We start from the raw sequence: 24,243 nt of genomic DNA, 5'->3' as shown, positions 1-24,243 counted from the left end.
CGGACTGCAGTCTATGGCATCTCAAAGACTGAGTAACTAAACACAACACAAGGGTAAATGGAAAAGCAGTCAAGTGTGGTTTAGTGGCAACTCCCAACAACTTCTAAGGCTAAGGTTGGTTTCAAAATCGTAGCCTCTATGCGAAGGTTTCTACAAGCAGAAACCAGGGTCATCCAGCATCACAATTCCCATTACATCTTCGTGAATACACCGTCCTCTAGGTGTCCTACCACTTGAAAACCAGTGTCAGCAAACACGCGGTATTGTAATTCCTACTCAGTTTCTACAAAATCAGATAAAGACAGACACTTGGAGCAGATATAAACTTGCATACCTTCTTGGACACACAATCTAAAAAGATACTTAGATACTTGGATAGATATTTAGAGGTTAATTTAAAGTCAACTATTCTGGCGCAATTTTGTTCTTTGTGGTACTAAATTCAGGGAGCTGAAGGGCTAAAAAAAAAAAAAAAAATCAGTGTTATTTGGCCCAAGAGGAAGAACATGGCACCTCTCATGCCTCAGAGAACAGCACCTTGTACAACCCATGGGTGAATTGATGTCTGACCAATTAGGAACCAGCTTTGGGCATCAAATTCAAAAATTCTTACTAATTAATGCCAACATAAAAACAAGCAGCAATGTCACCACTACAAATGGAGCCACAGAGGACAGGAGAACCTAAATTCAGTAAAAGTAACAAAGCTTGCTCTTGTCAAGGAAAAGAATAACTGTCCTATTTATTTATTTAGCAGTGAAATCTTTATTATGGAAAATCAAACTTCTAAGAACATCCATAACATAATTCCTTCAGTAAATTTCTCAACTCAGATCTTTGTGAGGTTGTATTATCATGAATAGCTGAGAATTAATTTATCATTTTGCTTTTCTCTTCAATAACGCTGAATCCCCAGTAACTAACATATATTTGACTTCAAACAAGAACACTGTGTCCTGATAACATTCTGTAATATGAATCAAATCAAGTCACTGAGTTGAATAATATTCTGGGCTTCCCTCGTGGCTCAGCTGGTAAAGAATCAGCCTGCAATGCGGGAGACCTGGGTTCAATCCCTGGATTGGGAAGATTCCCCTGGAGAAGGGAAAGGCTACCCACTCCAGTATTCTGGCCTGAAGATTGGACTGTATATTCCATGGTGTTGCAATATGAGTTAATTTTAATTATATATTAAATATATACTGGAGGAAGAAGTGGCAACCCACTCCAAAGTTCTCACCTGGAAAGTCTCATGGACAGAGGGGCCTGGTGGGCTACAGTCCATGGGATCACAAAGAGTCAGACATGACTGAGCACACACACACAAATATATACTAAGTATATAAAATTAATTACATATTTTGACCTGCCTTTTGATGATGGTCAGTGATTTATGACAATAGCACATGGTTAATATTCACCTTTGTTCCCTAAATATCTTTGTATAAACAAAGTTTCTATACTTGAAAAATCCCAAATTCATCAAGGAAAGCATCTTCTAAATCTTACTGCTGTAAGCTCATTTTCCTGGACTGTTATTATACATAATGAGAGACTTCATTTGACAGCTTCTATAATAACACATTATAAATTTCACATTGGATGTGTTTTTTCACCTTAAACTCTTGAGATGGCAAAACTGTCGTTCTCAAAGCTGATTGGCTGTGCAGGTCTACAACAGTGCTTAAATGTGACCCAAGCTTTCTGACAAGGAGGAATCTTTTTACTTTAAGTCTTTTTGGTACAGAACATGACGTATTTATGAAGAATTTTTGTTTCATCATTAAGAAATAAATATGACTAGCTCCTGAGATCTCCCTGGCTTTAGCAACTTGTAGTTATTTTCAATGTAGACTATTAAGAATATATTTCAAAGACAGGTTAGCAAAGTTCAGGTAAAAGTTATTCTTTATATACTGGAGCGTCTAACTGGCATTGGGTGAGTATTAGAGATTATCAACATAAATAATATAGTTTCAAAATGAGCTTAATTCATAGACGTTGATTGACTTCCTGATTGCATTCTTTGATGTTGGCTGATAATTATTTTTATGTAGCCTAATCTTTGATAAAACTTCAAACTTCTTGGTTTAGTTGGTATATTTATTTTTCTTATAAGCTTTCTTCCAAACTACTTAGATTTCATTTAACATTGGGCTAATGTACACATCCCCAATAAGCAATCAAGTTTTGTCAATTTTGTCAACTTTTGTCACTAAAGGTATCTCAAAATATGGTGCTTGGGTCATTTTCTGATTTAGCTTTCACCCTACTCTTAAAGCAACTGAAGATTAAGCTTGATTTTGAAGACTCTTTAATAAAGGTAGATCTGAAGCTTTTCTACTAGTTCCTTCATTCATTTGCTTCAATTCTATATTTAGGTTTCTTCTCATGCAAAATCTATACTTTTCTTAAAGGCTTATGAAAATTTTGGTGAAAAAATGCTGCTGCAGTGTAGGCATGAAGCCTCTTCTCCTAAGCTAGATTACTTGGTGAGTATTTTCATTTATTTTTCCTAATACAAACAGATCACATATCAAACTAAATGTTGTCAGAAGTACATTTGAGACAATAAAACTATTTAAACATGTCAAAAAAAAAAAGAGATCTGAGTTGACAGATGGAATGTTAGAACTAGAGCTAAGAACTTACATAGTCATTGTATCCCACAGCAATCACAGTAATTAAAAATACTTTTTTGAAAAAACAGCTAAGCATAGACTTTCATCTGATCATGAACTTTTAGACATGGAACAAATCTTAAAAGTCATCTAACATAATATGTTAATTTTATAAAAAGAGAAAATGAGTGACATTTTGTATTTACAAAATAAAAGATCACATATTCCTATATGAGTGTATAATGTTATCAAGAATCTCAGTGACTGCTACCATAGAAATTAGATGGATAATTAAGCAAGAGAGAAATTAAACATACAGAAGTTCCCCCAAAATCTTGGGCCATAATCTTAGAAAGTAGATTTAGGAAAGCATTTACCAATATTCTCTTTATTAGCTTCTTTGTGTTGCAATAGCCTATATTAAACACACTAATTTCAGTTATTTTTAATTCTCTACAATGTTAGAATTCTAAAATCTTTATTTAGTAGGAAAGGCGCTTACATACTACTGCTCCCTTTAATTGCACTCTTCCAATTTCTCTGATACATAAAAGGTAATTGATTACACTTACAGTTTAGGAAAATGATGAAGTGTTCTCTAATTATAGTGCTTCTATGAGAAGCAAGCAGAAGGGTGAAAACTGGCTCAAGTCACTTCTAGATCATTTCATGCCCAGAAAATACTGGGTTGGCCACAAAGTTCATTCAGGGTTTCTCTACAACATCTTATGGAAAAACATGAAGGAACTTTGTGGCCAACCCAACAGAAGAAACAAAAGGAATGAACAAATATTGGTGTGTATATCCTGATTAATATGCTAGTAATCGTCTTGCATCTACTAAATCATGAAAATATATCATTCTGATTAAAACCTTTATTTTTGTCTATTGTATATGCAAATAGAACAGTTTCTTTTTTTTGCTGAATACAAAACAACAGTATTTATTTAAAAACTCATTATACATCAGACACTATGCTAAGCCCTTTATATTTCTTTTTTAATTAATTTATTTTAATTGGAGGCTAATTACTTTACAATATTGTAGTGGATTTTGCCAAACATCAACATGAATCAACCACAGGCACACATGTGTTCCCCATCCAGAACCCCCCTCCCACCTCCCTCCGCATCCCACTCCCCAGGGTCATCCCAGTGCACCAGCCCTGAGCACCCTGTCCCATGCATCAAATCTGGACCGGAAATCCACTTCACATATGATAATATACATGTTTCAACGCTACCCTCTCAAATCATCCCACCCTCGCCTTCTCCCACAGAGTCCAAAAGACTGTTCTATACATCTGTGTCTCTTTTGCTGTCTCACATACAGGGTCATTGTTACCATCTTTCTAAATTCCACATATATGCGTTAATATATTGTATTGGTGTTTTTCTTTCTGACTTACTTCACTCTGTATAATAGGCCCCAGTTTCATCCACCTCATTAGAACTGAATCAAATGCATCCTTTTTTTTTTTAATTTTTTTATTAGTTGGAGGCTAATTACTTCACAACATTTCAGTGGGTTTTGTCATACATTGATATGAATCAGCCATATCAAATGCATCCTTTTTAATGGCTGAGTAATATTCCATTGTGTATATGTACCATAGCTTTCTTATCCATTCATCTGCCGGTGGACATCTAAGTTGCTTCCATGTCCTGGCTATTGTAAACAGTGTTGCAATGAACACCAGGGTACAGGTGTCTCTTTCAATTTTGGTTTCCTCGGTGCGTATGCCCAGCAGTAGAATTGCTGGGTCATATGGCAGTTCTATTTCCAGTTTTTTAAGAAATCTCCACACTGTTCTCCATAGTGGCTGTACTAGTTTGCATTCCCACCAACAGTGTAAGAGGGTTCCCTTTTCTCCACACTCTCTCCAGCATTTATTGTTTGTAGATTTTTGGATAGCAGCCATTCTGACTGGCGTGAGATGGTACCTCATTGTGGTTTTGATTTGCTTTTCTCTGATAATGAGTGATGTTGGGCAACTTTTCATGTGTTTGTTAACCATCTGTATGTCTTCTTTGGAGAAATGTCTGTTTAGTTCTTTGCCCCATTTTTTGATTGGGTTGTTTATTTTTCTGGAATTGAGCTGCAGGAGCTGCTTGTATATTTTTAAGATTAATTCTTTGTCAGTTGCTTCGTTTGCTATTATTTTCTCCCATTCCGAAGGCTGTCTTTTCACCTTGCTTATAGTTTCCTTCATTGTGCAAAAGCTTTTAAGTTTAATTAGATCCCATTTGTTTATTTTTGCTTTTATTTCCATTACTCTGGGAGGTGGGTCATAGAGGATCCTACTGTGATTTATGTCGGAGAGGGTTTTGCCTATGCTTTCCTCTAGGAGTTTTATAGTTTCTGCTCTTACATTTAGATCTTTAATCCATTTTGAGTTTATTTTTGTGTATGGTGTTAAAAAGTGTCCTAGTTTCATTCTTTTATAAGTGGTTGACCAGTTTTCCCAGCACCACTTGCTAAAGAGATTGTCTCTTCTCCATTGTATCTTCTTGCCTCCTTTGTCAAAGATAAGGTGTCCATAGGTATGTGGGTTTATCTCTGGGCTTTCTATTTTGTTGCAAATGGTACAATTTCTTAAGGAATTACCTTTAGAATAAATCTTGTTCAAAGATGTAAATACAAGAGTTAATTATACAAGCCTTGCATAATTAACTAGAGTGGGGTAAATAAAATCCATGAAAACAATCTCCAAAATTCATATATAAGTCTATAGTATCAAACTTCCTCTGTGCTTAATCAGTGTCTAACAAAGAGACACATCTATAGTTTTGCCTTTTTCTCCATTTCTTTTACCAGCTCTTGAATATTTGTAAAAAGATAAAATAATAGAAATAATAATAGAAACAACAGCAGAAAGAAGCATAATTCTAGAATATTCCTGTTTACATAACTAGCCTTTTTATAAAGAAATGTGGTCTACAGCACCTTAGACTGTAGCTCAAAGTACTGATTTTGTTCTCTTGTGTTTTTTTTATTTTTTTTTTTAATTTTTTTTTTCAGTGGGTTTTGTCATACATTGATATGAATCAGCCATGGATTTACATGTATTCCCAATCCCGAACTTTTTATTTTGTATTGGGGTATATACATGATTAGCAATGTTGTGATAGTTTCAGGTAAGCAGCAAAAGGACTTAGTCATACACATACATGTATCCATCCTCCTCCAAACTCCCCTCCCATCCAGGCTGCTACATAACATTAAGCAGAGTTCCATGTGCTATACACTAGGTCTTTGTTGGTTATTCACTTTAAATATACAGTGTTCAAAATAGATTTTGGATTGTACTATCATTCAAACTGAGATTATCCTCAATGGTGAATATAGTCAGACACTACTATGCCTTTCTAAACTAGCCTAGCAACTAGAAATTCAAAATCACCAATATTTATATTTTTCAAGGTAAATTCCTAATTTCTAATTTCCACATTCCAGGGCTATGAACCATTTTCTCAAGCATCAGTGTATTCTCTGTCTCTGCCTCTCTGGCTTTCATCTTTCCTTTTTAAGCAGATTAGAACACTACCAGGTAACAACTATCTAATAGTTTCTTAATGCAAAATAAACATGGCAGCAGTGGCCCCTGAGATTGTGTATATCTATACTCTCCTTGACAAGCAGATGGGCTAGTGCTTAGATAAGCACCAAGTGCTTACCTAATGCTTAGATAACCCCCAAGTGCTTACCTAATGCTTAGATAACCCCCAAGTGCTTATCTAATGCTTAGATAACCCCGGCATTGTTACTTCAAAATTCAAAAATAAAATCCAGTTTTGCATTCCAGGTACCAAGTGGAAAAATGAAGATTCTTCTGGTCTTTCTAAGCCTGCTTGGTTATTCCGTTGCTATGCCAGTGAGTATTTTAAAAATGTTAGGACTTTATGTTCTGCTGTTGCACAGCTTGAGGACAGTTCTTGGACTTATTTCAATCGATGTTCTGAACTTGTCACACATATTCTCTCACTTCCAGTTGCAAATGCAAATGCCCCGAATACCTGGATTTAGCAGTAAAAGTGAGGAGGTATGTATGTTCAGTCTCAGGAGAGACATTTTCCAGAGCCCTTCCTAGAGTTCATTTGAAAAGGAGGATACTAAGGAGTTCCCTGGTGGCCTACTAGTTAGCATTCTGGGCTTTCAACGCTGGGCCTGGTTCAATCCCTGGCCAGGAAACTGAGATCCTGCAAGCTGCGTAGTGCGTGAAATAATAAAAATTAAAAAGGAGACTACTGGAAAACTTTCCAATATATAAAATTTATTATAAAAGAGGTAGAGACTCTATCTCTTAAACTCTCAAATCAAGACAAAGTAAGTTATTTCCCTAGCATTATCCCACCTATGTGCTTCTCCTTTTCAAGGTATAAATGTGAATTTTTGTTATAGTTGATGTTAGTTTCCTTATTAAGTTTTAAAACTGACAAAGGTTGCCATTTCTACCAGGGCTTGTTGGAAGGCAGTCACTTAAGTATATAAATACATTTCATCTTTTCATAGATATCAAATTCCTAAGTCCTGAAGGCCAAAAGAGGAGAGCAGAACATTAAAAAACTTCAAAGCAGACACTATTTTTATCCATTACTCTATATTGATTCTTGTCAAAATAAAATCTGACTTAAAAATAAAGTGCCACAGAAGTTTTTTTCAGTTGCATACTTATTTTTTTTAGGAAATTTTTAATTTTTATGTATTTGTTGGTTGCACTGAGTCTTTGTTTTGCATGCAGGCTTTCTCTAGTTGCAAAGAGCAGGGGCTACTTTTCATTGCAGTGCATGGGCTTCTCATTGCAGTGGCTTCTCTTACTGTGGAGCACAGGCTCTAGATGCACAAACTTCAGTAATTACAGCATGCGGACTCTAGGGCATGTGAGCTCAGTAGTCGTGGCACATGGGCTTAGTTGCTCCATGGCATGTGGAATCTTCACAGACCTCTACTGGCAGGCAGAGGTACCACCTCTATATCCACTGTACCACCAGAAAAGTCTGAACTGCATACTTATTTTAAATTCATGCATAATTAGTAAAATACATTATGACAGTTGTACCTAAAAATCAGAAAATTAACTTATTTCTTGTGATTTCATTTAATAAAATTTTCACTTCCTGCCACATTAATGAATTCCTTTGGTCGCAGATGATGCGCTATGGTCACTTCAACTTTATGAACTTCCCGCATGTAAGTTCCACTTTATATTAATTCTTATGATTTCCTCTTCATATACAGATAATTATATGGTTTGTCTCAGCTAATAAAGATACCAATCATTATTCACATGTTTTAACAGTCGTTATAAGAATTTCAAAGAAGAAAAATCATTGCATCTATTGTACTTTCAAGTAGATAAAAACCATTTATTAATTATGCTGCTTCTTTATATCTGAGAGAAATTGGTTCTAAGACTACACAAGATATATTTACAAATAATGAGAACAAAAAAATAACATAGGTCAATGCTGGGGGGGAGGGTAAAGTTTTATGTGGATTATCTTGAAAGATAGCACTAAAATTATGAAACTAATTTTTATCTAATTTTTAAAATTTAGATTATACTTCCCACTATGTGCTAACTCTTAGAACTAATTAATAATTAATTCATTATTAATTTAGAGTCAAAATTTTTGGCATAATTTTTCTGAAAAGATTTTATGATAGTACAATAATACTATATATTACTTTCAACTTTTATGACATGATCATGAGACCCACTGCAGGGGAAATAAATCGACTTCATCAATTTTACTTTAATCTTTTTCATTCAAGTCATTCTCTTTTAATGCCCCTCACTTAAAATTATCATCGTCAATTTTTCTTCTTTATCTATTGGGAGACCCAACTTTTCAAAACTCTCAATCTCAGTTTTAGCAACTTTGCCAGTGGTTTGAAATTTTTACCAACTTAATTAATCATAAAATCTCACATCTTAATGCAAGGTTGCAATTTCACCTTCCATTAATCCACATGGCATTTGCAGACTATTGTGTGTATATCAACCATAGACAGTGAAAGACTGATTAATGAAGACTGGAGATAGAGACTGGCGATATATCAGAGAGGGAATGTTTGAATGGGAACTACGGTTGTAAGAGGTTAATTCGTACATTACCATTTTCAGATTATAACTACTTTTGCTTCCCTGTTGTTACTGTTGTTCAGTCACTAAGTCATGGTCAACTCTTTGTGACTCCATGTACTGCAGCTTGTCAGTTTCCTCTGTCCACTATCTCCCAGAGTTTGCTCAGATTCATGTCCATTGAGTCGGTGAAGCTGTCTAACCATCTCATCCTCTGCTGTTCCCTTCTCCTTTTGCCTTCAATCTTTGCCAGCATCAGGGTCTTTCCTAGTGCATCAGCTCTTCTCATCAGGTGGCTAAAGTACTGGAGCTTCAGCGTCAGCATCAGTCCTTCCAATGAATATTCAGGGTTGATTTCCTTTAGAAGCGGCCACCTTGTAATTTTGGAGATTTTCATTATGAAAACAGAATTATGAGAATTCACCAGTAATCAAGAAGCACAGCCCCATATAAGGATGTTTACACACATAAAATTTTTATTCTTTCTCTCTTTCTCCTTTTTTTTTTTTAACACTCTCACTTCCTTTGTCTTCTTTTTTTTCTTTCTCCTTTCTGTCTCCTTTTTGTAACAAGTCACAGGAATTTTGAACTTGATATCAACTCCTCTGTAACCTGACTTGTACATTTCTTACCTGAGTCAGGGCTTCAGAGTTAGAAAATTATAAGCCAAATTCTTTAACTGAAGTTTTTCACCTAGTTGTGCCTTTTGCTTTGGTTGGTTTTCTGAAAGACTGAAATTCACTTGTGTAAGAAAACATGTAAAGAAATTCCAGCTAAAGAGCTTAAAGCTTCCATCGTTGACTTAAGTTTCCTGGGCTGAGTTTTAGAGACCGCCTGAAGAGGGTGGGGAGAGCTACAGTCTCAGCCCCCGTGTGACTTCCCTGTTGTTTACTGCCCTACAGCTGGCACCCCTGGGCCCCTTTTATGGAAATGGTATACAGCTCCCTCAGCTCTTCCCGCAGTACCAGATGCCCATGTGGCCTCAGCCACCACCCAACAAGAAACAGCCACAGAAGCCTTCATCTCCCTCAGCACCCAAACACCAGAGCAAGACAGATCAAGCCCCTGAGACTCCGAGTCCCAACCAGCCTCAACCAAGCGAGTCCCCACCAAACCAGCATTTAAAGCAGCCATCACCCACCACAGCTCAGCCACAAGAGGAGGAAACCCAGACACCTCAGGTGAGGCTCGCTCAGCAAAATTCCAAACCAGAGTCATAAACGGCCTCAGAGGGGTTGGGAGAACAACGCCACCCCCACAAACACACTTTCTCCAGTGCTCCCCAATATAGGTATCACTATGCACAAAATAAGCCTGGCGTGCTGTAGTCCATGGGGTCGCAAAGAGTTGGGCATGACTGAGCGACTGAACTGATATACAAAATAGAATCATGTACTGTTGCCCTAAAGAGGTTCCTATTAAACTACACAGGCAACATGGTATGAACATGGGCACCAACAGAGGATCAGGGAACACAGATTCGAATTTTACCCTGGCCCTTATTAGTTGTATGACCCTGAGCAAGTCATTTTGCCTTCTAGACTCCACGTTCATCACAAGGAAATGAAATGTTCTCCAAGTCCCTTACAGATCTGTTCTTCAATGATCTAGAACATTGCCCTGAAAGTTAATACTGCTTCCAGGACTTCAGGATAGCACAAGTGTAGCCCTGATGTAAAGCAAGAAGATGTGCATATGGTTTCTCAAGATCTCATCCAGTGTAGAGCTTATAAAATATTGTCTTGAGTCGATTAACCTTTCATTATCAGACCTATTACTGCTGTAGAGAATACAAAGTTGAATGAAAAGACACTCCTGGGTGTGAATCCTGGCTTCAATCATTTACCAGCTGTGAGATCTGGGGCAAGTGACTCAATTTCTCTGAACCTCAGAATCTTAAGTGAAATGAGAATAATGACAGCACATTATTACATTGGTATGTGAGGATTAAATGAGTTTACCAATATAAAATTCTCAACACATTACCTAGAACATAAGTGCTCAATAGTACTAAGTGTTATTATTATCATCTCTGTCCTTCAAAAGTTCACAGTTTAATGCAAAGGAAGATATAGACCTCCAAGTTCCAAACAATTGTCTTTAATAGGTTTGTTTCATTTTCATTTATTCTCACTTCCACGTCACTCTGATTCTTTTGTTCTCTCTAGGCATTCCCACCATTCGGCAATGGGCTATTTCCCTATCAACAGCCACCGTGGCATATTCCACATGTGAGTATTTTTCCCTTAAATTAGAATTGAAAATAATATTATCATGTTGTATCTCAAGCTAATTTGAGTTCATACATTCTAAATGGAATGCCATATGTCAATGAGTAGAGAATATGAAACAAAATCATCATATCAGTAATAATGTATTATTAGAAAAAGAAGAAGTTTTAAATGGATCTTTTACTCAAATTGGTGACATGAACAGAGCCTAAATCATCCAACACTACTAAAAACTTAATGAATTCATTTCAAGGGCTGTGCCCCTTCACTACTATTCCTCACCCAAGAGATTAGAAAATACAATGGTTATCCTCATTCAATGTAACAGGGAAATTAGGACAAATAGAGTTTCAAAACAATGACTAGACTGAGATCTTTCCATAATATCTTATTATTTCGAGCTAGAGATACTTCATTATAAGGAATCTTGCAAAATAATAATTAAAAGAATCCTCTTAAAAAAAAAGAATCCTCTAAAGTGTAAAATCATCAAAATAAAACAAAATAATGAAATTGCATGACAAGCATTACAAAATATGAATTGCAAAATAAACTCTCTAAAGAAATATTAAAAAAAAAAAAGAAATATTAAAGGTCAGTTGCAACTGAACTAACAAAAACAACAATAATAAATATTTGATGATGCTTCATTCAGCTATGGCATTGTTTTTTCTTGTCTACAACTCTACAACCAAGAAGGCTTCTTATCACCAAGGAAAAATTTCAAGGAGTAAAACTTCCTTACTTCTTTTTTTCCTTGTAAGAGTGACATCCTTTTTACTGGCAATAATGAACTAAGAAAACGAAGGCAGTACCAGGTAAAGATTGAAAAAGCAGATAAACATGATTCTCTGGCTGAAATAGCTATTAATCTAATCTACATAAAACTTCTGTGGGAGTTGAATTGCTTTTCCAAACCCTCCCATGTGCAGAAACTCAACCTCCAAGTTTGATTAGGAAAATAACCTTGGTTTTTAGTATAACCATATTATAGTAATAATCCAGGATGGGTTGTCAGTTTGTCATCTTAAATGTAAACATTTTAAAAATAACATCATTAATCTCCATTATTAGATATTCTAATGTGGATATTTGGATCCTCATAGCACTCAAATCTCTCTTTCTCTCTCTCTCTCTCCTTTCTGTGTGTGTGAGCACGCGCGTGTGTGTGTTGGTGATGGGACAAGACGACTGCTAGGAGATGCAGCCACACATAGTATTTTGAGTAACATAACCAAGGATCCAGTTAAGGTCTTTGTATTTACCAGAATTCATTGATGGTTATGTCATAATTATTAATAGCTAGATTATAAGAACAAATGACTCGGAAACTAAAAGCCAGCAATAGTGCTAACACTGACAAACTATTCTTAAAACATCTTGGCATTTACAATCAAATGGCAGCACAAAAAGTGGTTTTCTCTGTGTTCACTATGTTTTTCATCTTTCAGAGGATACCACCAGGTTTTGGACGTCCACCAAGTAGCAATGAAGAAGGTGGGGTAAGTACAAGTAAAGCTACGTTCTTCACGAGTATTACATTCTGAAAGTCTCTGCTTTTTTGATCCCTATCTAACAAGAAAGTTAAAATCCAACACATGAATCTGTAAGCTCAAGCACCCATGATTTTTTAAAAAGTGAAACTAACCAAGTAACCTAAAATAAATGCGATGTATCATTTCTCCCCTACATGTACTGAAACCAATTTCTCTTTCTCTCCCTCTCTCTCTCTGCCCCCTCTCTGAAAAGCAAGCCTAATAACCTTTGCTCAAGGTTGACCTAGACTGTTAACAGTGATGGAACAACTAGTCAACAGGAATGAAGAAAAACTACCTTAGAATGCTATACTCAGGACGGAATTAAGTGATCATCTAATACCCTCATTGTACAAATAAATTGAAGCTTTGTTGCTGTTCTTCAGTCACTCAGTTGTGTCCGACTCTTTGCAATGCCACAGACCGTAGCATGCCAGGCTTCCCTGTTCTTCACCAACTTCCGGAGCTTGCTCAAACTCATGTCCATCAAGTCGGTGATGCCATCAAACCACCTCGTTCTCTGTCTTCCCCTTCTCCTCCAGCCTTCAGTCTTCCCCAACATCAGGGTCTTTTCTAATGAGTTGGCTCTTTGCATCAGGTGGCCAGAGTACTGGAGTTTCAGCTTCAGCATCAGTCCTTCCAACGAATATTCAGGATTGATTTCCTTTAGGATTAACTGGTGTGATCTTGTTGCACTCCAAGGGACACTAAAGAGTCTTCAACGCCACAATTCAAAAGCATCAATTCTTTGGCACTCAGCCTTCTTAATGGTTCAACTCTCACATCCATACATGACTACTGGAAAAATCATAGCTTTGACTAGATGGACCTCTGCCGGCAAAGTAATATCTCTGCTTTTTTTTTTTTTAAGCTTTCAAGTTTATTTATTTATTTTACCGTGGACCATTCAAAAGTCTTTTTTAACTTTTTACAATATTGCTTCTGTTTTAGGTTTTGGTTTACTTGGGCAGTGGGATCTTAGCTCCTTGATGAGGGATTAGAAACTGCACCCCTTGCATGGAAAGGCAAAGTCCTCCAGGGAAGTTCCAAGCTTCCAGTCTCTGCTTTTTAATATATGAGGTCTAGGTTTGTCATAGCTTTTCTTCCAAGGAGCAAGTGTCTTTTAATTTCGTGGCTGCAGTCACCATCTGCAGTGATTTTGGAGCCCAAGAAAATAAAGTCTCTCACTGTTTCCATCGTTTCCCCATCTATTTGCAGTGAAGTGATGGGACCAGATGCCATGATCTTCGTTTTTTGAATGTTGAGTTTTAAGCCAACTTTGTCACTCTCCTCTTCTACCATCATCAAGAGGCTCTTTAGTTCTTCTCTTTCTGCCAGAAGGCTAGTGTCATTTGCATATCTGAGGTCATTGATATTTCTCCCGGAAATCTTGATTCTGGCTTGTGCTTCATCAAGCCCAGCATTTTACATGATGTACTCTGGATATAAGTTAAATAAGCAGGATGACAATATACAGCCTTGACATACTCTTTTCCCAGTTTGGAACTAGTCCGTTGTTCCATGTCTGGTTCTAACTGCTTCTTGACCTGTATACAGGTTTCTCAGGAGTTATGTAAAGTGGTCTGGTATTCCCATCTCTGTAAGAATTTTCCAGTTTGTTGCGATATACACAAAGGTTTTAGTGTAGTCAATGAAGTAGATGCTTCTCTGGAATTCTCTTGCTTTTTCAATGATCCAGAGGATGTTGGTAATTTGATCTCTGGTTTCTCTGTCTCTTCTAAAACCAGCTTGAACATTGGAAGTTCATGTATTGTTGAAGCCTGGCTTGGAAAATTTTGAGCATTACTTTACCAGCTTGTGAGATGAGTGCAACTGTGCAGCAGTTTGAGCATTCTTTGGCATTGCCTTTCTTTAGGATTGAAATGAAAACTCACCTTTTCAAGTCCTGTGGCCACTGCTGAGTTTTCCACATTTGCTGGCATATTGAGTGCAGCACTTTCACAGCATCATCTTTTAGGATTTGAAATAACTCAACTGGAATTCCATCACCTCCACTAGCTTTGTTCATAGTGATACTTCCAAGGCCCACTTGACTTCACATTCCAGGATATCTGGCTCTAGATGAGTGATCACACCATCGTGGTTATCTGGGTCATTAAGATCTCTTTTGTATAGTTCTTATGTGTATTCTTGCCATCTCTTCTTAATATCTTCTGCTTCTGTTAAGTCCAGACCATTTCTGTCCTTTATTCTGCCCATCTTTGTATGAAATGTTCCCTTGGTATCTCTAATTTTCTTGAAGAGATCTCTTGTCTTTCCCACTCTATTGTTTTCCTCTATTTCTTTGCATTAATCACCTATGAAGGCTTTCTTATCTCTCCATGCTATTCTTTGGAACTCCACATTCAGATGGGTATATCTTTCCTTTTCTCCTTTGCCTTTCACTTCTCTCTTTTCTCCAGCTATTTGTAAAGCCTCCTCAGACAGCCATTTTGCCTTTTTGTGTTTTTCTTGGGGATGGTTTTGATCATCGCCTCCTGTATAATGTTACAAACCTCTGTCCACAGTTCTTCAGGCACTCTGTCTATCTGATCTAAACCCTTGAGTCTATTTGTCAGTTCCACTATATAATTGTACAGGATTTGATTTAGGTCATACCTGAATGGTGTAGTGGTTTTCCCTACTTTCATCTATTTAAGTCTGAATTTGACAATAAGGAACTCATGATCTGAGCCACAGTCAGCTCCCAGTCTTGTTTTTGCTGACTGTATAGAGTTTCTCCAACTTCAAGTGCAAAGAATATAATCAATCTAACTTTGGTACTGACCATCTGGTGTTGTCCATGTCTTGTAGAGCTGTCTCTTGTGTTGTTGGAAAAGAGTGTTTGCTATGACCAGTGCGTTCTCTTGGCAAAACTCTGTTAGCCTTTGTCCTGCTTAATTTTGCACTCCTAGGCCAAACTTGCCTGTTACTCCAGGCATCTCTTGACTTCCTACTTTTGCAATCTAGTCCCCTGTGAGGAAAAGGACATCTTTTTTTGGTGTTAGTTCTAGAAGGTCATGTAGGTCTTCATAGAACCTGTGATGCTCATGGGGTTATTATGAGCATTGACTGAGGTAACATATATAAAACTCAGTGCCTAGTACTCAGTAAGTGCCTGACAAGTGTTTTATATATATATATATGTATATATATAACTATATTATATAGTATACTGCTTAATATAATAATATATAGTATAACATTTAAGTGCCTGACCTCACTTGATGCATTATAATCTAGGAGGTAGCTATTATTTTATTATTTCCCTTTTACAAATGAATAAACTGAGGTTAGCCCAGAGTCATATTATTAGGACTTGTGGAATAGACATTTTAACCTATATTTGTCTAAAGCCCCACTCTTTAGCACCATGGTTTGTATGTTATGCTATGAGTTTAGAGTTTATCCTGTAAGGTAAGGGCAACTTTAATTAGTATTTGAGGAAAATGACAGAACTTTCCCAAACACCCACCCCCAACCTCTACTACTCTGGTGGCAATGGAGAGGCAAGATTAGAGGAAAGTAAAATTTTATCCAGAGTAACCAGTGAGAAACCTGTTGCAATAGCACAGGGGTATTGGGGACAAAGGGGGTGGGGCAAAGGCAGAGGTTTAAATTTTATAGATTTGGTCTAGGGGGAACAGAGTGAAAACTTGGGAAACTGGGTTGTTTGTTGTTTAGTCGCTAAGTCATGTTCAACTCTTTCGCAACCCCATGGACTGAAGCCTTCCGGGCTCCTCTGTCCATGGGAGTTCCCAGGCAAGAACAGTGGAGTCAGTTGCTATTTCCTTCTCCAGGGGATCTTCCGGATCCAGGGACTGAACCTGATCTCCTACTTGGCAGACATATTCTTTACTAGCTGAACCACCAGGGAAGCTCAGATTTTAAAGATTTGGTCGTTAATTGTCAAGGGGAAACAGAGTGGAAACTTAGGAAACTGGGTAGATAGTGCTGAACGCCGATTACATATAGAACACTGGAGAATGAGGTGTGGGGGAAATGAGTCTAGTCTGGGTACATACAGTTAGAGGTACTCATAAGATCTTAAGTGTAGCAGTCTTGCTGTCTCAACCTCAGGAGAGAGTCATGCACCGGAATTATGGCTTTATGAGTCACTAGCATGTATCCATATTGAAAAATTGGCCTGCAATAAATTGTGCAAAGCAGGTGTGTTAAATGAAAACAGAATAAGGTGGATAGAGGATGGATTTCTTAAAAAAACAAACAAACAAACAAAAAACTTAGATTTAGAATCCAGGTCTAAGAAGAGAAAACTACTTACTGCTCAGAGAATAAGAGTACCAGAAGGGAGAAAGGTGATGGAAACCAAGGAAGAATTAAATTTCAAGAAAGAAAGCATAACCAGTGGTAATTTTAAAAGTATATCACTAATAGATTTTTCTATCCCTTCAAAAAAATTCCAAGCAGCACCACAGTGGGAAACAGAGAGTAATTATTAATTTCCATCTTCTTCCTACAGAACCCTTTCTTTGGATATTTTGGATATCATGGATTTGGGGGCCGTCCTCCTTATTATTCAGAAGAGATGTTTGAAGATTATGAAAAACCAAAAGAAGAAGATCCTCCTAAAACAGAGACTCCAGCCACTGATCCTTCAGTTAATTCAACAATTCCTGAGACTAACTCTACCCAGCCAAATGCACCCAGTCCCAGAGCGGGTCAAGGCGGAAATGACACCAGCCCAGTAGGAAACAATGGTCAGGGGCCTAACACTGTGGGCAACCCTACAGTTCAAAACAACCCTGTAGTAAATGTTTCAGGCCAAGGAGTTCCAAGAAGTCAAACCCCATGGAGACCAAGTCAGACAAATATTCATGAAAATTATCCACATCCTAACATCCGAAATTTTCCTGCAGGAAGACAATGGCGTCCTGCTGGTACCTCTATGGGGCATAGACGTAATGGGCCTTTTTACCGAAATCAACAAATTCAAAGGGGTCCTCGGTGGAACGCCTTTGTTTTGGAAGGCAAACAAGCAATTCTTCCAGGATACCCAGTATATCGCAGAGCTTATGCCTCCACCGCAAGGGGCAATTATCCCAATTATGCAGGAAATCCAGCAAATTTCAGAAGAAAGCCTGAGGGGCCCAGTAAACAACCTGCGGGAACCATTGCCCCTCTGGATCCCAAACATGGTACTACTGGCCACAATGAAAACATCCAAAATCCAAAAGAGAAGCCAGTAAGTCAAAAAGAAAGAATAGTTATTCCTACGAGGGATCCAAATGGCCCCTGGAGAAACTCTCAAGACTATGGAGTTAGTAAATCAAACTATAAACTGCCTCACCGTGAAGGTAACATTCTAGTCCCAAATTTTAATTCTATTGATCAACGTGAAAACTCTTATTACCCAAGAGGAGATTCCAGAGGAACCCCAAATTCTAATGGACAAACTCAAAGCCAGAATTTGCCCAAAGGGATTATTTTAGAACCAAGAAGAATCCCATATGAATCAGAAATTAATCAGCCAGAAATAAAGCACAGTACATATCAGCCTGTGTACCCTGTGGGATCTCCTTCCCCTGCAAGGGAACATTTTCCTGCTGGAAGAAATACTTGGAACCAACAAGAAATCTCTCCACTTTTTAAGGAAGATCCTGGAAGGAAGGAAGAACACTTATCTCATCCTTCCCATGGCTCTAGAGGACTTATTTACTACCCTGACTACAACCCCTATAACCGCAGGGAAAACCCACCATACCTTAGAAGTAATACCTGGGATGAAAGAAATGGTCCTCCCAATACAATGGGGCAACCTGAAAATCCACACTATCCCATGACTACTCCAGATCCAAAAGAGACAATCCCTTATAATGAAGAAGACCCAACTGATCCAACTGGAGATGAACCTTTCCCAGGACAAACAAGATGGGGTGTGGAGTTGAACTTTAAGAGAGACCCAACAGCTAGGTATGAAGGCAAGCAATATACCTCAAACCAACCAAAGGAATACCCTCCCTATTCCTTAGATAATCTATCAAAGCCCAGGGAGTATTTTCCTTATGGTGAATTTTACCCCTGGAGCCCAGATGAGAATTTTCCACCACATAATTCTGCTCCCACTATACCACTGCTTGTGGAGAACAGGGCCTATTATCCTAATAATGCTGTTGGACAAGAAGAAAACACTATGTTTCCTTCTTGGAATTCCTGGGACCACATGGTTCAAGTCCAAGGGCAGAAAGAAAGAAGGCCATATTTTACCAGAACTTTCTGGGGTCAGCCAATGAATCTACCCAAAGCCCCTGCTAGTCCACCATACCACAAGGAGAACCAGCCTTATTCCAGTAATTCCCCAACTGGGTTTCAGAAAAATCCAACATGGCATGAAGGTGAGAATTTGAATTATGGCATGCAAATCACTAGGTTAAATTCACCAGAGGGAGAACATTTGGCTTTTCCAGACTTAATTCCTCCACATTACCCAGGAAGTCAAAAAGAAACACGTCTATTTCACCTAAGCCAGAGAGGCTCTTGCTGTGCTGGTGGCTCCACAGGGCCCAGGGACAATCCACATGCTCTACAAGACTATATTCTATCTTTTGGTCTTGCACCAGGGGTGAACCAAGACACCAGCCCTCTCTATACAGAAGACAGTCATACTAAGCATGAAAGACATACTATTTCCCCAACAAGCATCCTACCTGGCCAAAGAAACAGCTCAGAGAAAAGACTGCCTGGAGAAAGTCAAAACCCAAGTCCTTTCAGAGATGATGTGTCCACTCTGAGGAGGAACACACCATGTTCTATAAATAACCAATTGAGCCAAAGGGGAATTAGGCCCCTTCCTGAAGCCAGTTCCCTTCAATCAAAGAATATACCTTGCCTCAAAAGTGATCTTGGAGGAGATGGAAACCATGTTTTGGAACAAACATTTGAAGGCAACCAGCTCAATGAAAGACCTGTTGATCTTACTCCTGAGCAGCTTGTTATGGATACACCTGACGAAGGTCCCAAGCCAGAAGGAATTCCAAGTGAAGTGCAAGGAAATGAGGGCAAAAGGCAGCAACAAAGACCATCTACGATCCTACAGTTACCATGTTTTGACTCCAAATTAAGGAAGTATTACACCTCCAGCACTGGGACTCCATCTAGTCTTGGAAGGCAAGGCTCATTTGATGGGGATTCAATTATGCCTACTGAAATTCCTAACTCATTGGCTGAATTAGCCACTGGGGCACAGTTTCAGAATATAAATGTAGACCCACTCAATGCAGATGATCACACTCCATTTGATCCTCTTCAAGTAGGGACCAATCCACAGGACCAGGTTCAAGACTGCTTATTACTTCAGGCCTAGGAATCATCTCCAGCAAGTATTCTCTGGGGAAGGAAAATACCTGCTGTGCTACAGTGGTTTCCAGACATTTTCTCCCCCAAGACTTGATTAAGTATCTCACCTTTTCGTGATCCCTAAGTTTTTCCCCACTCCAGCACAGGAGGCTGGGCCTCTGGGGTTTGCTAGATTCAGTATTGTCACTAATTAGCACAGACTTTAAAAAAAAAAAAAAAAAAAGGAAGGCTCTGACCACCATTGCCCTGAAACTTGTAATCCACTTGTCTGGATTAGTTTCTTTGTGCTTGCTGATTCTTCCTTTCCCTCTCAAAGTTCCATACTTGCAAAATTGTCTGCATTTGAAAGACAGAAAAGCAGATGAACTTGCCATTTTATGTATGGAGATCTATACATCAATATAGTCCTAATGCACTGTACTTTTTACTTCCTTGTGTTGGTCTTTTTCCTGGTTAATATTCTCCTTCAGAACTTTTCTTCCACTACCTCCTTCTTCACCTTTATCATTTCCTTTTTTAATCTTCCTTCTTTATTTCTATCAACCTCTCTGTGTGTAGCTTTTTATTTCTCCTTCCCCATTTTTCACTCTCTTTTTATGTACTAAGATACCTTTAACTATCACTAGTCTTTATATCCAATTTCTCAATTTTGTCTTTTCTTCTCAGCTTTCTGTTCTGTTTCCCAGTGTATCACTTGTCAATCTCTTTCTTCTGACTCCTTTCTTCATTTTTCTCTCTGCTATATCATTTGCATAACTTAAGACTGCATACACATCTCACTCCCTCCTTGTGTTTACTCTAAATTCCATACTGATTTTTTTTTTCTTGGCCCAGCCTAACCATCACTGCAGAACATATTTTGGAAATAGTAGACACTGATACCTATTTTTATTTTTAACTTTTGTATGGTCTTTACCAAGTAGACACAGCTCAGTGAGAGGAACACATTCAAAAAGAAGAATAAGGGAAAAGAGGATATTTACCCAGACCTAGTAGCCTGGGGACAAGACTTGGGAAGGTAAAGAAGGAAGGACTCCCTCTCTTCAACTGAGCATCCAGATAAAAAAGTAGGACTTGCCGTACCCCATCATCAACTCATAATCTGCAGGATCTAGAGAGTATCTTTAGGGTAACACTATCCTAACAAGAGAAACACCCAAAGGTTAATTTCTTTAGTAGTACAGTATAAGTGGTCCTACCAGTGTAGTCTACTACTAACATAGACTTATTCTTCATGCCCTGGTAGAATTATTCAAAATTACACTCTCTTTGTATCTTGATTAAATAGTGTAAATTATTTTGTGAAGTAGATATTTCTATACTGCCTTGCTTAGAATACATCTAGGTGTTTTGTGTTGTTTTTATTAATGGCACTTTGGCCTACTTTCTGTATATTCCTTCCCAGAGAGGAAGAATTCTCCAAATTATCCAGAAAGTTACCTGTTGGCTCTTAGGAGTTTATTAGGAGAAAGTTTCCTGGGACAGATTGTGTAAGATCTCAGACACTTGGGAAAATACATTGAAAACTTCCTGAGAAAAGGAATCTTTCCCCTTGAGTCTTCTTGAGTCCCTGGCACAGTGTCTTGCACATAGTAGATAGCCAATAAATATTTATTGGTTTTTAAACAGCGTTGAAAGCTCCCATGAAAATACCACAGTAAGCTTGTCCTGTGGGTACACCATCTGGGATGCTAAATGAGCCGCCATACTCCATAGCTTTATATACTCAGCAACGTTTGCATTATAGAACATCAGGGTTTAGAGGTAGATTATCTACACCAATCCACCAGTTGCTTAAATCCACCAGCACTACCACCAGATTTTAATCACATGTTGAAAAATTATTAACTTATTCTATATAAAACTGTCTCTCTCTCAAGAATTATCCTCATCAAAATAAAACTACATTGTTATGTTTCACTACTTCTTTTCAAATGATTTCTTTAATCTAGACACGAATACTTTCACTGTAAAACATTCATTCACTCCAGTATTTCCTCAAAATGCACAGATCATATATTTTTTTGGCAGATATGTCGACTGATCTTTATCTATGAGGCACCACAGCTTTAACTTATCATCTGAGACATCTGTAATATAAAATGTAAAAGCACAGTGGAACAAAAACATCTACTGAATTTGAGAATGTAGAGTGAGAAAGGGGGGAGGGAACATCTCTGTAAGACGACTCTTCATCTCACCACCATCATCACTACTACCACAGGTATTCTTCCATAAACTCAGACACCAGGGCTGAGTTTCTTACAGTAAAGAAATTATTTTGTGTGCCCTTGCTAAGCAAAAAATCAGCTCTAAGATGAAGGTGCACACAGTGGTGATGGCAGGCCTTGAAAGTGACGCCCTCTTGTCTTGAGTGCCCCCATCCCACCTCCATGGCCCAATTTCTGTGCTGAGTTCCTATGTCTAGTGGTCATCACCTACTGATTCTAAAATAACTAGATATATCCTGGTGATGACTCATTGATAAATTAAAGAAGAAGAAAACAATATCTGAGGATAACAAACATGGGAAATAATTCAGCGAGGCTAACAAACACTTGCCTTATAAGTTTTTCTGTCTCACAGCCTATAACAGATTTCTCTAGGGGTACCTGGGCAATGAGCCAGTTGGCCAGAGGAAGATATATATATTTTTACTTTGAGCAAAAAGCAAAACAGGATGATGAAATACACGGTCGAACCACCTCTTAAACTTCAGCCTAGTAGCCATTATCACAGAGATTATTCCCTGGCTTTTTGGATTCCCTGAACTAACATCAGTCTTAACTTTATATATCTTAAAAGAAATTTACAAGACATGACATGTCTTTTATCATTTGTTTTGACATGTCTCTGGCCTCACTTAACTGGTCTCCCTCAGTCGTGACCCTGAGGACTATAAAGAAGATTCATCTTGCCCTCAGGAAACCAAACTTTATTTCTAAAAACCCAAAAGGGAACTAGAAATAAAGGACTTGAAATCAACAGCTGTCTCCTTCACAAAACCTCAAAGGTTTCACTGTGACTCAGGCCAAGTATCCAGCTAAAACTCAGAAGAACTGCACTTGGTAGAAAATAGGTAATCATCATTTCACAATGAGTTATAGTTCTTGGTTTGTCTACCTGTTCTTCCATGCCTCTGCACCTAATCCCTAGCCCAGAAATCTCAGTCACTGGATCTTCTCTCTCTTTGAATTCACCACGAATAAACAGGTAACAAACAGAACACCATACTGATGGAGCAGAACTCTTCAAATAAAGGAGCAAGGAGGAAACTAAGCTGTTGGTCAACACAGATATAACTGTGAAACAGATGAAGCTGTCCTCAGTGTCCCATCACCTCCCCAGTCAAAGACCCTCTGCCATCATAGCGCTCCATGTCAACTCCCTTAGGACACACATCCTCCATGTCTGTGCTTCATCAAAATGGGACAGTAATTTCCTCTGCACTTAATCACATAACTGTGCCTCATTCCTTTCTGCACTGTATAAAGCAGGTATTTGCTGTGGTTAACCTGGCAAAAACATTCCTTCTCCAGTGTTGGTTAATATGTAGTCATGCCCTTAAAGAGTGAGTCAGATCACGGCATATTTAGAGAAGGATATTGGTAGAAAACTTTGTTTGGTCAGGACCTTGTCAGTCCCTCAGCCATTAAACCATGTTGGTAACTGACTCCTTTACCTAGGATTCAAGCTGCTCTTGACAGTGTCGCATGCTACCCCGGAGTTTCTGAGGCATTAATGTGCACATGGGTCTTGTTAAAATGCAGGCTTTGATTCTGTGATCTGGAGTGGGGTCTGCAATTCTGTATTATGAAAATACTCCCAGGTGATAATAAATCAGCCAGTTGGTATCAATAGATCAAAGCTGGAGTGGCAAAGTCCTAGGCTATTTCCTATAATTAAGGGATAACTAAGCACTCACCAGAAAAGAAACAGAAAGGTGTTGATCACAGAAAACACAGAATATTACTAATTTGAGGGGATGTGTATAAATGAAACATGCAAGTGACAGGCTTGATAAGAGGACACAAGGAAAGAGGGGCAGGCCAATCCTGTCTCTGTTCCTGCAAGTATGTTATGCTTCTTTCTGTCTCTTTGCTTGGCTCATGTAGTTCTATTCTAAAAAGTTCTACTTCTATCCATGAAGGCCCTATTCCGTTAATGCTATAGCTCCTCCAAGATGAACCAGCCCTAAACTCCCCAGCTTCCCTCAAGGCTCACAGCACATAGTTTTTTATATTTAATCCCTCACTGTTCTATACCATGTGCTGTTTTTTCCCTGTTAGTTCTACCTATCTATAGAAGAGAGAAAGTGAGACTCAGTTCTTATTCATCTCATGTAACCATTCCTCACAACTGCCATTTTGCTGAGCACAGAGCAGATGCTAAATAAATGTCACTTTTCCTTTACATGTTGTAAATGGATAGAAATTTAGAATTTCCCAAATTTT

At 38.1% G+C, this 24,243-nt stretch overlaps 1 protein-coding gene across 1 annotated transcript; it reads left to right on the top strand.

Annotated features, from left to right (window-relative positions):
- The first annotated feature begins 2,441 nt into the window (after nucleotides 1–2,441).
- ENAM (enamelin) lies at nucleotides 2,442–19,796 on the top strand. The gene is made up of 8 exons (XM_043905852.1): nucleotides 2,442–2,492; nucleotides 6,427–6,495; nucleotides 6,613–6,663; nucleotides 7,770–7,811; nucleotides 9,609–9,887; nucleotides 10,875–10,937; nucleotides 12,389–12,439; nucleotides 16,956–19,796. Exons 1-8 carry the CDS (start codon nucleotides 2,442–2,444, stop codon nucleotides 19,794–19,796), a joined length of 3,447 nt encoding a protein of 1,148 aa, XP_043761787.1.
- Nucleotides 19,797–24,243: the final 4,447 nt, after the last annotated feature.

Source organism: Cervus elaphus, chromosome 6, assembly GCF_910594005.1.
Source record: "Cervus elaphus chromosome 6, mCerEla1.1, whole genome shotgun sequence".
NCBI classification, from domain to species: domain Eukaryota; kingdom Metazoa; phylum Chordata; class Mammalia; order Artiodactyla; family Cervidae; genus Cervus; species Cervus elaphus.
Note: the sequence above shows the minus strand (reverse complement) of the source record. Positions and strands in the feature narration are given on the sequence as shown.

Bases quoted from the DNA above. Each gene is read 5' to 3' on its own strand.
- ENAM (XM_043905852.1), top strand. From the start codon at position 2,442: ATGCTGCTGCAGTGTAGGCATGAAGCCTCTTCTCCTAAGCTAGATTAC. The intron at 2,493-6,426 runs GTGAGTATTTTC...TTTGCATTCCAG, and splicing joins CTCCTAAGCTAGATTACTTG to GTACCAAGTGGAAAAATGAA. The intron at 10,938-12,388 runs GTGAGTATTTTT...TTCATCTTTCAG, and splicing joins CACCGTGGCATATTCCACAT to AGGATACCACCAGGTTTTGG.